The sequence below is a fragment of the Labeo rohita genome, chromosome 19 (genome assembly GCF_022985175.1).
Source record: "Labeo rohita strain BAU-BD-2019 chromosome 19, IGBB_LRoh.1.0, whole genome shotgun sequence".
Lineage (NCBI taxonomy): Eukaryota > Metazoa > Chordata > Actinopteri > Cypriniformes > Cyprinidae > Labeo > Labeo rohita.
Window position 1 is genome coordinate 21,832,653 of NC_066887.1, and position 13,321 is coordinate 21,845,973.

The following is a 13,321-nucleotide window of genomic DNA, read 5'->3' on the forward strand; positions in this document are numbered from 1 at the left end:
GATCAAAGGCAAGAGAGGTCCTGGTGCAGGTGCTAATGTGTGGGTGCTTAGAAGTATTTGTGATTACAAACACTGCTTGTGAACAAGCTTTTATAGGCTACTCCTCTCTCCCAAAACATGATGGCGAACGGCCAATCAGCTGGCCTATCACTCATTGCACTCAAAATGACATTTGTATAGTATTTCGTAACATTTTTTTCTTTTAAAAGTCTTATTTTCCAGTGCAAATATAACATCCTTTATCTTAATACAAGCAAAATCAATAAAGATACATTCTTGTCAGTGAATATAGTTTATTGTTTTCTTTTCCCCATTGTAAAATTCTTATTTTAATGCATAAATCTAACAAACTTTAAAGAAAAAAGTCTTATTTTAATCAACAAGTTTTACACAGTTTTGTTTCTCAAGTAGATGTATCTTGTTTAAATGATGTTGAGATATCTATACTACAACAAAGCAAAAACACAGATTAAGAACATTATCTGTATTTGTGATATATAGTTAAAATGAGTCCTTTGATGTGGCCTACATAGTTTGGTTATAATTATGTTTTTTGTCACATGTTTAAACAGTATTTTCGATCATTCTAGATCAAGATTCTTCTTTCTTAAGCCCAAATGAGTGAAAATGGTGCTTTACTGAAGTAAAACACATTCAATAGCAATAGTATGACTGGAATGCTCAAACATTATTGTGTTAGACTTAAACATTAAACTGAGGTGTGTTTAAATATTTCTCATAAGATGAAGAATCAGTTTGTGTGTCTTTTGAAAGAAAATGAAATTGAGCTGCAAAATTAGACATTGCTGAGTTTTAATTTACAGTATATTTTATACTATGCGTTTTTACTGGTGTTCGTGATACAGACATTGACACGTAACCAATAAATTCAAAATGAAAAGACCCATTATGCATGCAGGAAATGTCCTAAGAGCTCAGGTTCCTGCACACCTACCTTATCAATGGAAAAGTTCATTTGCAAAGTTGAAGTATTTGCATTTGACTTGTTAAGTAAGAAAAGGTATACCGAACGAGATATGAAATCATACAACTGTACTGCACATATTCAGGTTTTTGGTTGCAGTATTTGAGATTGCTTTGAAGCAAAATCCTACACATGATTTTAATTTTCAACATCTTTGATTTAGTGTCATCGTCTCATTTCAGACCAACAAATCGGACTTCATTACAAAAACAACCCAGCTAAAACAATTCCAAAGTCCTGTATCACCCTAGTTCATCAAATACATACGTTCATAAATAATAGAGTCACTGTGTTCGTCTTCCTTTGAGAAGGAAAACACAAGTTACCAGATTAGACTTAATTCATCATATGTTACATAAAAGCACTGAAAACAGAAAAACATTCCCTGACTACTAACTACAAAAAATGCCTGAGGAATGATTAGTACATACTGAAGTTAATGAGAGTTAGCGCAGTTAAAGCATTATTTGGCAATCCATCTGATTGCATTAAAGTTCCACTACGATGAGAAACATCAGAGAGATCAGCAAAAGACCAAAGTGGACATACTGGGCTGAAGCACTGCCCTGAGGATGGCTGGAGGGGCCAGGCATTGGGGTAGGGGTCAGCGGTGGTTTCGCTGTGCTGCTGGTTGCGATCGGAGGTTTGTTGAACTGAGGATGGGTTGTGCTGGGATGTGGTGGGGTGCTCTGGGAGCTCTGGGATTGAAGGCTTGGAATAGTGCTGGTATTAGTCGATGAAGTGTTTGAGCTGGTCGTATTTTGGGAGGAATAGTGTGAGGTTACATGTCCAGAACTGACTGTTGTGCTGGGTGTCTGATCAGATCTGACCTGTTAGAAGGAGCAGATAAAGACAAGAGAAAGACATTCGAAATACTTAACAGAATGACAGAAATTTCTAAAATGTTTTCTCTTGTTTTAAGCAATGGTATGACTGAATCACCTTGAATCACTTTGTATTAGAGAACATTAGACTTAGAAGAACACTTTCATTTTCTTTCAAAAGAAAATGAAAGTGAACTGCAAAATTAGATGTTGCTGAGTCAAAAGTTTACATACACCTTGCAGAATCTGCAAAATGTTAATTGTTTTACCATACATAAGGGGGATCATACAAAATGCATGTTATTTTTTTTATTAAGTACTAACCTGAATGAGATATTTCACATGAAAGATATTTACATATAGTCCACAAGAGAAAAAAATAGTTGTATTTATAAAAATGACCCCGTTCAAAAGTTTACATACACTTCTTAATACTGTGTTGTTACCTGAATGATCCACAGCTGTTTTTTGTTTGTTTGTTTGTTTTGTTTTGTTTTTTCCTTTGGTTTTTCAGCATTTTTGTGTATTTGAACCCTTTCCAAAAATGACTGTATGATTTTGGGATCCATCTTTTGACATGGAGGACAACTGAGGGACTCATATGCAACTATTACAGAAGGTTCAAACACTCACTGATGCTTCAGAAGAAAAAAACAATGCATTAAGAGCAAGGGATGTAAACCTTTGATCAGAATGAAAATTAGTCATTTTTGCTTATTTTGCCTAAATATCATATTTCTTTCATTAGTACTGCCCTTTCAGTAGCTACCGAAGATACTTAAAATGTTTCCCAGAAGACAAAATAAGTCAAATTTACCCTGATCTTCAAATTCCAAAAGTTTTCACCCCCTGGCTCTTAATGCATTGTGTTTCCTTCTGGAGCATTAGTAATTGTTTGAACCTTCTGTAATAGTTGCATATGAGTCCCTCAGTTGTCCTCAGTGTGAAAAGATGGATCTTAAAATAATATATTGTTTATAATATATTTTATACTGTGACGTATATGCAGTGGTGTTCGTGACACAGGTATTGACATATGACCAATAAATTCAAAATGAAAATATCCCCTTCTGCTTGCAGGAAATGTCCTGAGAGGACTCATGCCAACAAAAAAAGGTAAAAAAGGTAACACTTTACATTTAAGGCTCATTTGTTAACATTAATTATTAGCTAACATAAACTAACACTGATCTTTATTAAAGTTATTTATTAATAAAAATACAGTTCTTTGTTCATGTAAGTTCACAGTGCATAAGCTATATAACCATAGTTACTTTCCTACTTTCTAACACTTTTATCTTAATCAGATGGTAGTTATCAGACCGTAGTTAGACTGTACGTGTACAGGTTGGTCCTCAGAACATGACAAGCAGATGGTACCAGAACATGATTAGAACACCCACACTCGCTGCAGGGAGAGTGAAAGGTCACGTCAGCTTCACCACTCCCATCTTGCTATACATTTGATGCCCAGACTGATATTTTGCATATCCTCGACCTTTAGGCTTTTGTGTCACGGTTCTCTTTCATTTCCTCTTTGATGTCCTTACTATCTCACTTAGTATCTTAAATTTTCCTCTCAGAAATGAGGCCTAGCAACAACAAGAACAAATATTTTCCTACAACTAGAAGCACTTTTTAAACACTACCCTTTTACTGTGCACAGAAATGTATCAGTAAATTACTTTATGAATTGTGTTGACTTCAGTAACAAATTGTTCTGTAAGTCAATTTGGATAAAAGCACCTGGAAAATGATCAGATGTAAATGTGAATGCAAATGAATGCCTTTTAACCCAAAGTTAATATAATATTTGTTTAACTGGGTTGTTTTTGTTTAATAGAAACCATAATGAAAAGAATGCATAAGGTTCATTAAAATCAGAATAACTAAGACTAAAAAAATCTGTAGTGTAATTTTACAGTTTAAAATAACAGTTTGCTATTTTTATATATTACAGAATGTCATTTATTCCTGTGATGGCAACGCTGAATTTTCAGCAGCCATTCATCAGAAACATTTCTGATTATTGTTAAAAACTTGTGATGCATTTTTTCTAAATTATTTGATATAAATAAAAGAATGTATTTAAAAAAATGAATTATTTGATGCATTATAAAAAGTCTTTTGGTCATTTTTTGCTAATTTATTGCACCCTTGCTTAATAAAACTTAACCTTACTGACCCCAGTTTTTTTTTAAACAATAGTGTGTGTATGTAGATATAAAAATTCTTTATAAAATAAAGAAATATATAATAAATATCCATTGATGTTTCAGAGGTTCTGTCTGATGATCACTCACCCGGACAATGACGAGTAGCAGGCACATATAAAGAACAGCAAAGTGTCTCATTGTCCCAGCTGTTTGGATCTAGGATCTAAGTTTAGGTGCTTTGTCTGTGGCAGTGCCCATCTCCGTCCACCTCTTTAAATACTGCAGATAAGGGCCACTGAAATATGCAAAATCACTCTTATGTATGTGACACAACTTCAATTATAATGGAGCATTTCACACAGAAAGACTTATTCATCATCATCATCATCAAATGGCCCCTGACAAACCGTCTGACATTTAGTCAGTATGACCAAAAACTTCTTCAGACTTCATAAGGTTGGTCTTCAGAAGCTATTGTTGGTCACTTATCTTGCTTCATCAGTTCTTGCTCAGCGCACGGCTTCCGTTTTCTTCCGTTTTATTGTTTTGCTGCAAACCCTTCTTTTTTCCAGCATTCACTTTTATGTTGTATACTGAGTGACTTATAAGGTTAGTCATTGTGTTTATAGATATTTGCCTATTTTTACTGTCAAAGTAATTACATTTTCTCAGGTTTTACAAGCCATGCCCTGATTTGAATATTTTTTAGTACTGACCTGTTGCATTGGCAACGAAATTGATTACTAATCATCCTCACAAATTAAACTGTCACTTCTGGAATAAAGTTTTGTTTTGTAATTAGTTTGAGGGAAATAATCCCCAATTTGATGAAATGTTTTGCTGCTAGGAAAAAATTAAGTTTAGGTTTGCATATAAACAAACACAATTTCAAATTTTCTTAATGTACTAAAAGGTAAATGTGGCATCACACTGGCATGGGGTGTGTTGCTAAAGCACATTCTGTGTGGATCTAAACAAATAAGCCTAACTATGACCCTTTTTATTTATTTAAAATATAGTTTCACCTGTTGTGGACTGCACCTGTTGTGATGACATGGAATTGGGTGGCATTAATTGCTAGTGCAATTGCATTTGTGTATATGTAAATGGTCATGTGCTACTGTATTCATATTGCCATCTGTTGACGAGTTAAAACCGCAGACGCTGTTTTTGGCAGCTTCAATTGAGACTAGAGTGGAAGTGTTTAGGTTACAATAGTACAACCAGTAAGGAGTAATTATAATAGTTTCAGTTACGTACTCTCTATTACATTGTCAGAGTCAAAAAAGTGGCGAAGCATTTCTCGTACTGGATACATTGTGATTTGATTAGAAGGGAAATATTCTACCCAGTACAGGAATAAACAAAGAATCTTTCCCCGAATCGCACTACATTATGAATTTTAATAACTTCATTCATACAGCCTTATCTAACCCATATGCATCATGAGACCAGTTTATTCTTTCCATAGCTGTAAGTGTATTTACTGGCAGGTCACATGTAAATAATAAAACAGGGAACTAATGATCATGAGACTTTTCTTTTATTCTCAGTAACAGGAGAAATGCTAATTAGACTAACAAGAACATTTACATACACATAAAAAGTATTTTACAGTGTACTCATTGTTATAATCAAAGTAGCATCAGAGGAAATAAACAGAAAAAAGAAAAATATCCAGGAATCAAAGAAAAGGTTTCAAGTATGCTATAATCATTTTATTTTATTTCAGAGTCTCTGTGTATTTCATTAGTTTTAAACTTTGTAATTTCAGTCTATTGTTTGCCCATTTTTGTTTGTGTAGCCTATATGGTATTTTCCATACATAATTAAGAAAAGTTAAGAAAAGAAACTACCAGTTTCCTTTCTAAACTCTTATTTCACATACAATAAAAATATATTTTACCAGTTAAGCGAATTTTGAATTTTGTGTGGTATGAATTTAGATATTACGTTTTAAGAAGTCTTGTTTAATGCTCAAAACAGTACACAAACAGTAACACACAGTAACAAAAATAAAATGATAGACAATGACAACAAAATAAAAAAAGAAAAAGGGGGCGTTAAATACATTACAAACAAAAAAAATAGACTTACATGTAATTAAAGACAGGAAAAGAGTTCATTTTAAAAGTAGACTGCGGTTAAGGCTAGAAGGGCATGCGCACATCAATCTACAACGCTAATACTGTTTTTGCATTATAGTAAGGGCTAGGTCTAGGGTTCGGGTAGATGCAGACGTTAATAAAACACAATCTAATAGGTAGAAAAATTAATTTCGTTAGTTTCCGGCCTGCACATGAAATTTGCAGGATGACGTCTGAACTACTCGCGGAAGTGACGTAACTCTACGTTTGTTCCTCCAATCAGAACTCGCAGCGCATGATTTCGAACATCAACGTCCTTGACGTAAACTACGCCGGAGAAGCATCTCGCACAAAATACACAGCCATATTCGCCCTGAAGTAGCTGTTTATTCGTTTTATGATAGTGGAAAATAAGTAGGTAAGATGTACGCTGTGATTTGGTGAAGCTCGGCGTAGTATGGAGATAAACGGAAACCCTTGAACAGCTGATAGTCTTTACATTGGACGTTGTGGACGAGTGACTGATCCTGCGCAGCTCAGCCATGGTTCGGGAACGGGTGGTGCAGAAGAAGTCCTTCCAGCAGAGTCTGGACGACATCAAGGACAAAATGAAGGAAAAGAGAAACAAACGTCTCGCTAGCGCCTTAGCTGCCAGCCGCGGCCTGTCCAAACTGAAGAACAAAAACACAGGTGCGATTTGCACGAGGGTTTGGCTTTGTGGTGCATACCAATAGATTTATTGATATATTTATGGCTTTAGATGTACATTTTGATGTGTTTTTGTGTTTATAACTTCTAGTTTGTTTGTAATGAACATTACTGTATCTATTGAAACAGACCTCTCCGTTATTAGGTGGATAGTGCACATAAAACTGTAAACTGTTTCATTTACGCCCCCTCAAGTTGTGTCATACCCATATTTACTTTTTTGGAAAACTAACAGCCTCAGTCCCCATTCACTTTCATTGCACTGTTTTCCATTAATCCTAGCATCTCCTTTTGTGTTGCGCATAAGCTCATACAGGTTTGGAAGAAAATTAAGGGACCGTAAATCACAACACAGTTTCATTTTCTGTCCCACAGCTACAGTGAAGCCGTTTGTGCTGAAGAGCGTCCAGGTGAATAACAAAGCTCTTGCAGTAGCCCTGCAGACCGAGAGGGAGAAGGTACGGCAGGCGCAGGGGGTCATCCTGCAGCTCAAGAAAGAAAGGCAAGCGCTCATCTTCCACCTTCTGATGTTGAAAAGGACGCTTAAAGATCGAGGACCTGCTGAAAATGCCCAGGTGAGAGGTGTACGCAAGGAATCACCCAGATGCTGAGTATTTATTTACAGCTTCAATCAAAATTGCAGGCCCCCAAGACATATTGCTGCAGAGAACAAAAATTCGTGAAAACAATTCAGCAAAGGCGTCAGTATATTATTAGAGAAGGTTTATTAATACACATTTGAGTAATTCTGAGAACACAAGTGGATGAATAATTAAAAGAAAGAATCAAATTGGCTCTAAACATTACTGTTCAAAATTATTCAACCCCCAAAATTCAATTTGAGATCAGAGTCTTTTATTCTTTAAAACCACCAATAAATGCTGCTTTAAAGCTTCTGTCACCTCTATACTGCAATTTTGGCCCATTCCTCTTCTGAAAAGCTTTCAGATCACTGATAATCTTTCGTCCTTTTTCGCTTTCTTCAAATTCAACCAAATATTTTCAATGAGAATTAAATCTGGAGACAGAACAGGCCACTCAAGAACATTCAGTGACTGATCCCTGAACCAAGCATAAGTGGATTTGGATGTATACTTTAGGATGATTGTCCTGCAGGAAAGTACACTGATCATCAGCTTAAGTCTTTGCACCAAAGGCATCACAATTCTTGCCAAAATCTTGCTGATCCATTATAGGTCCAAAAAGTTCCTGTTTGGTCATGTCACTCCATAAAATATTCTTCCAGAACTCCACAGGTCTTTAATTTAATTTAATGACTTTCAGTTGTTCTGGTCAAACATTTTATGATATTGTGTTTTTTCTTTAACACCCTCAAATGTTTTCTGGTACAACATACTTTAAGCCAAGGAATGAGGCTGCCAACTGTGTCTCTAGGAACTTGTAATGTCTTGGAAAGCTTCATATAGCCTTGGACTTTATAAAATAATAAAATTATTTCTTCTCTATAGCTTTTGTGAGCGCTCTGTTGACTGTCATATTACCTACTCAGCTTCAGCACTTGCATTGGATAACTATATGTATATGTAACTGCTCAATTCTGTTTTCTAATAGTTTAATTTTGGTGTTAAAACAATTTTGTTCTCCACCATACAAATAAGTGACTAAAAACAGCAATGTTGAAAAGGGATTGAATAATTATGACATAGCTGTGTTATTAAAAAATATTACATGATGTATTGACATTATCACTTTTAATATGCCAGTAATCTGTTATAGATGCAATTTTTATAAGTCCTGGATCTTCAGAGCTTGTTTCTTGGGGGTTGAATAATTTTGATTGGTGCTCAATTATAAAGTTTTAATGCATGTAGACATTGGTTGAAATGCAGTGCAGGACATCCATGTACAGACTTTTTTGTATGGGAATGGGCTGTGCTGGATGCATTTTCCTGCTTGTTTTTGTAGGTTTCTCCTCCTGTTGAGACGAGTCCACCAAGTCCACCTCGGCCTATCAGTCCTAGGTAAGCAAGAACAAATCTGTAGCTCCATTTCAACCAAAACACAGATTTTTTTCATGCTTTATTAATGATTATTGTTACTGTCATTGTGGCACAGACCAGTACATGTGGTTGAGGCTGATATCCAGGATCATCACCCAGCAGAAACACCATTTATTGCAGGTACTGGACTGTATCCAATCACTTTAATTGCTAAGATGAATGTTATAAACAGTCTGTATGTTTGAGGTTTTATACTTTGCTGTTTTTTGTTTGCAGAGGCTGTTTCGGGTTGTCGCAGTGACAGACAGGTTTCATTGCCCCCCACAGTAGGAACAAGGCGAAAGAGACGCTCTGAGATTGTGAGGAGGCGAAGCTCACGTTTGGACTCTGGTTCTGTTGAGAAATCTGACACATTAGATGTGAAAAGAGAAGAGAATATTGATAACAGACAAGGGGTGGGGCAAAACACACCTTTGGATGAGGTGTGTAATGAACAGGAGGAGATTAATGAGGAACAAGCTGGACTAAAAACAGGGTTCGACCTAGAGATTTCTGAACTCCCAGCCGTTCAGCACTCAACGCCTGAGCGCCCCCAGCGGCTCGCCAGACAGCCTAAGAAGAAAGCTACTCAAGCCGCTCCCCGACCCAAACCAGAGAGGGGACGCAAACCAGACCGAGCCCCGTTGAAGAAACCATGGGAGAACTCCAAACCCCGTGCTCGCTCCAAGAGCCGAGACCGATCTCAGAGTCGTGCAAGAGCGGCGCTTCCATCTGGCGATCGCCTCAACTCCTCATTGGGTGGCAATGACACCTTTGACTTCGACTGTGAAGAGGCCATCCATCTAACGCCTTTCAGAGCAGGAAACAAAGCTGCGGAGAAACCATCACCTGATGCTCTGAAAAAAGAGGATGAGGGACTGCCAAGTCCTATTGTTATGGAAACCAATAACAGCGTTTCAGAAGATGAACAGGATGCAGATGATTCCCCTTACATACCGAAGAGGAGATCCAGAAGAGCACGTAGTCCACCACCAAGACGGGCTCGCTCTAAAAGACGGTCTGTTCAAGAAGCTAGGGAAAACAGAGGAAAAGAAAATGCTTCCCAAAAGCAGGACAATGTTGAAATACAGCATTTGGGTATGTATACAAATATTTTATTTTATATGCAACAATTGCTTTTTCAGTTTGATTTGCTTTAATGCATTTAATGTTCTACAGAAGAAAGTAGGCCTGAAACTGAAGAAATTGGCTTGCATCTCAGCGATGATCTCGACCCGGGCCTTCTGCTCCCGCATTCACCAGTTTGTGTTCTTGCTGAGAATCCCATCCAGTCAGAACCAAGCCCAGAGATCTGCCAAGGTAACTTTGTGTGTGGGAACACCAAACCTTTTGTTGAAAACATTTTTAATTTGTAAATGGTATCTAATGGTACATATAAATCTAAAGATAAATGAAAAGCATTTAAGACAAGAAAGCAATAAGGTTTCACAAAGGACTTTTTCTTCTTGATTCTCCCTTCCACAAATTAAGGCATTAAAAGGTCTTGAATCAGACCAGGAACTTGCATTTTGCATTAAATGTTGCATGTACTGCAATATCTTCCTCAGTGTTTTTGTTTTGTTTTCCAATGCAAACATCTATGCAAATTGAAGAGATGAAGTCTTGTTTTTTGAGAAACTGAAACAAAAATAAGTTTATGTGCTTAAAGGATTAGTTTACTTCCAGAATAAACATTTCCTGATAATTTAGTCACCCCCATGTCATCCAAGATGTTCATGTCATTCTTCAGTCGAAAAGAAATTAAGGTTTTTGATGATAACATTCTAGGATTTTTCTCCATATAGTGGACTTCAGTGGAATCCAACATGTTGAAGGTCCAAACTGCACTTTCATTGCAGCTTTAAAGGGCTCTACACAATCCCAGCTGAGAAATAAGGGTCATATTCAGTGAAACTATCTGTTATTTTGTACTTTTTAACCACAAATACATCATACACTGGCTTGACTTCACGTTTTTTAAGGTCACGTTGACGTAGGTGGAAGTACTGACCCAGCGTTTTCAAAGCGAACATGCAAAGAAAGTCAAACGCCCTTTACAAAAAAAGGTAGTGATGGAGTTTTTTGCCCTACCCTACCTTTTTGAACTGACATACACAGACAAAGGCCTTGTCCACACTAATACGTTTTCATTTGAAAATGCATATGTTCCTCTCCATTTTGGCCTTCCATCCACACTGAGGTGGTGTTTTTGTCAAGGAAAATGGAAAAGGCAAATGCAAAAAAAAAAAAAAAAGAGGCTTGCTCTGAAAAGGGCTGATTTTGACAAGGGTTAAAAGAGTTTTTTTTTTTTTACAGTACCACTGAGAAATTTTAACGAAAGTATGTTATAGACTTCTTCTTAAGACCCTAATGAATCATATCAACTTGTGGGAAATGGGCATCCGATGACCCCTTTAAATAAAATGATCCTGCCAGAAGAATTGTGAACTTGCATCTGTTTTTTCTGTATCATCTCTGAGGTTTTATGAGATTTTACACATGCACAATAAGGCGAATTTAACGTTTTCAGACATTGCAGTCTGGATGAGAAACTTTTGGAAGATGCTTGGAAATACTAATGTGGATGGAGAGTGTTTGAAACGAAATTTATGTTTTCAAAAGTATCCAGAGAAAATAGAGAAAAATCATGGAATGTTTTTCTCAAAAACTGAAAACTTGAACTTCTTGGATGACATGGGGGTGCGTAAATTTCGGAAAATTTTAATTCTGGAAATCAACTAATTCTTTAAACAAGAGCAAATATCTGTCAACAGGGTATGAAAACTTGTTTTCCCTTTGAATTCAGTTTATCTTGTTTTAATTCTAAACTTTTTTTTTTTTAATGGAAATAAATTTAAAATGGAGTAAATATATCTTGATTTAAGAATCTGTAGAAAACAGAATCTTCTAAAGAAAATTTTTTGCAGTTATTTCCATATTCTTGTTTTGTTTTGTTTTTTGTTTTTTGTTTTGTTTTTTTTGGCTAAATGAATTAAAATTGCACTTTCAAACTTTTAAGCATTGCTAATAGAAGACATTTACTTCTAGAGAATATACTGCTGTATTGTGGACCATTCAATGTGTTCCCTAAATTGTCTTTATTTGGTCTTACATTTGTCTTTATGTAAACCCTGTTTTAACAATGGAAATATTTCTTTACTTGGCTTAAATTTATCCTTATAAAATCTACAAAATCCAGTTTCAACAATGTAATTATTTTCCCACAGCACCACCTTCTGCTGATTCAGTGGAGTCTCCGATCCCGATTACTCCTGGTGGTGAGGCGGAGCTTATGATGATTGACTGCCCAATATTTGAATTTCCAAAGCGCCCTAGCAACTCATCCAACCAGGAAAATGAAATGCCCTTGGTGAATAGAGGCAGAAGAAAAGGTAAAATCCTTTACACTTTTTATTTGACTTTAGATTCTGTTACATCTGTTCTTCTGGGAACATTTCCACTGAAATGTGCTATGAGGAGCTCTTGTATCTTGTTTCTCATCACATGTATGTGTATCTATCTATCTATAAATATTCACTCACCAAAGTCACATTTCTTGGGGTCACCTTTTAGAAGGAAAATGAATTTGTCACACGCATGCACTTGTGTTTTTACAGGTGGGCTGGTTGTTCGCTCCTTTCTAGGCTTGGGTTTGAGTGATGTGACAAATCTCTCCCCCGCAGCCTTTCAGAAGCCCATGTCTGCGCAAAACACCCCTCAAAGCTCCGCTCGTAAGCGCCGCTGTACGAGTACTGTCAACTACAAGGAGCCGTCGATCAACTCGTAAGTTCTTTGAACTTTCAATTGTTTGAAGTGCCTGGTATTCTTTTTTTGATATTGTAATTTTATTAAAGCTTATCCACCTTATTTTTCAAAGTGTAAGTAAGTTAATGGCCGAGATTTTCAGTTCATTAGTCGCTATAGGGATTAACAAAATTAACAACGTGCAGTAAATGGTTAAACTTTTTTTTGCTCTGCAAACCAGTGTGTTCATAATTAAGATTACATTAAAATAATATAGTAAAAGACGTAATATAGCAACAAAATGCAGCAAAATTAGCCGTTTTGCACAGCTAAAAATAGCTAGACGTGGATGAGACCGGAAACCAGACCCATAAAATTTACAAATGCCGCACCCGCTCATACAGGAAAAATAAGGTGGATAGCATGATCTTTGATTTCGTAATTTCCTAAACCGTTCTTTTTTAGGAAACTTCGACGTGGTGACAAATTTACAGACACCAGGTTCCTGCGTTCCCCCATCTTCAAACAGAAACCCACTTCCCGTCGGAGCTCACTTAAAAAGATGGAATTATATAATGAGTCTTTTGTGGGTTGTCGCTGAATAGATGATGAGACTAAACAGGCCTTTGTAACAATTTCTGCTGAACCTCATAAAATTACAGTGCTGTCTGTCTAAACTGCATTATTTTTTGCTTTTGATTTTTAACTGTCTGTTACGTAATTGAATACATTGTTTTTGAATCTCATGATTTTAATTGTGAATATTAATAAAGTTTGTCCTTTTAATTATCAGAAGGATTGTTTTTAAATTACAATT

The 13,321-nt window shown here is 36.2% G+C and overlaps 2 protein-coding genes across 4 annotated transcripts; one reads left to right on the forward strand and one right to left on the reverse strand.

Moving 5' to 3' along the window:
- Nucleotides 1–314: 314 nt before the first annotated feature.
- Nucleotides 315–4,199, reverse strand: LOC127182051 (putative protein TPRXL). The gene is made up of 2 exons (XM_051137151.1): nt 4,113–4,199; nt 315–1,815 (listed from the first exon to the last, which is right to left on the reverse strand). Exons 1-2 carry the CDS (start codon nt 4,161–4,163, stop codon nt 1,474–1,476), a joined length of 393 nt encoding a protein of 130 aa, XP_050993108.1. The 5' UTR covers nt 4,164–4,199; the 3' UTR covers nt 315–1,473.
- A 2,133-nt stretch (nt 4,200–6,332) lies between these two features.
- sgo1 (shugoshin 1) lies at nt 6,333–13,293 on the forward strand. 3 transcript variants are annotated; one of them, XM_051137140.1, is made up of 9 exons: nt 6,333–6,742; nt 7,136–7,335; nt 8,687–8,742; nt 8,837–8,901; nt 8,998–9,858; nt 9,940–10,080; nt 11,988–12,152; nt 12,378–12,543; nt 12,970–13,293. In XM_051137140.1, exons 1-9 carry the CDS (start codon nt 6,595–6,597, stop codon nt 13,103–13,105), a joined length of 1,938 nt encoding a protein of 645 aa, XP_050993097.1. In that variant the 5' UTR covers nt 6,333–6,594; the 3' UTR covers nt 13,106–13,293. The 3 variants fall into 3 exon arrangements, with proteins under 3 accessions (XP_050993097.1, XP_050993099.1, XP_050993098.1); XM_051137142.1 differs by having other exon boundaries at nt 12,444–12,543; XM_051137141.1 differs by having other exon boundaries at nt 9,943–10,080.
- The last annotated feature ends 28 nt before the right edge of the window (nt 13,294–13,321 follow it).

What these genes read in the sequence shown, in the direction of transcription:
- LOC127182051 (XM_051137151.1), bottom strand. Translation starts at nt 4,163, where the DNA reads ATGAGACACTTTGCTGTTCTTTATATGTGCCTGCTACTCGTCATTGTC. An exon ending in TGCTACTCGTCATTGTCCGG is followed by an intron (nt 1,816 to 4,112) that starts GTGAGTGATCAT and finishes TCCTTCTAACAG; the next exon opens with GTCAGATCTGATCAGACACC.
- sgo1 (XM_051137140.1), top strand. Translation starts at nt 6,595, where the DNA reads ATGGTTCGGGAACGGGTGGTGCAGAAGAAGTCCTTCCAGCAGAGTCTG. An exon ending in TGTTGAAATACAGCATTTGG is followed by an intron (nt 9,859 to 9,939) that starts GTATGTATACAA and finishes AATGTTCTACAG; the next exon opens with AAGAAAGTAGGCCTGAAACT. An exon ending in AAGGAGCCGTCGATCAACTC is followed by an intron (nt 12,544 to 12,969) that starts GTAAGTTCTTTG and finishes GTTCTTTTTTAG; the next exon opens with GAAACTTCGACGTGGTGACA.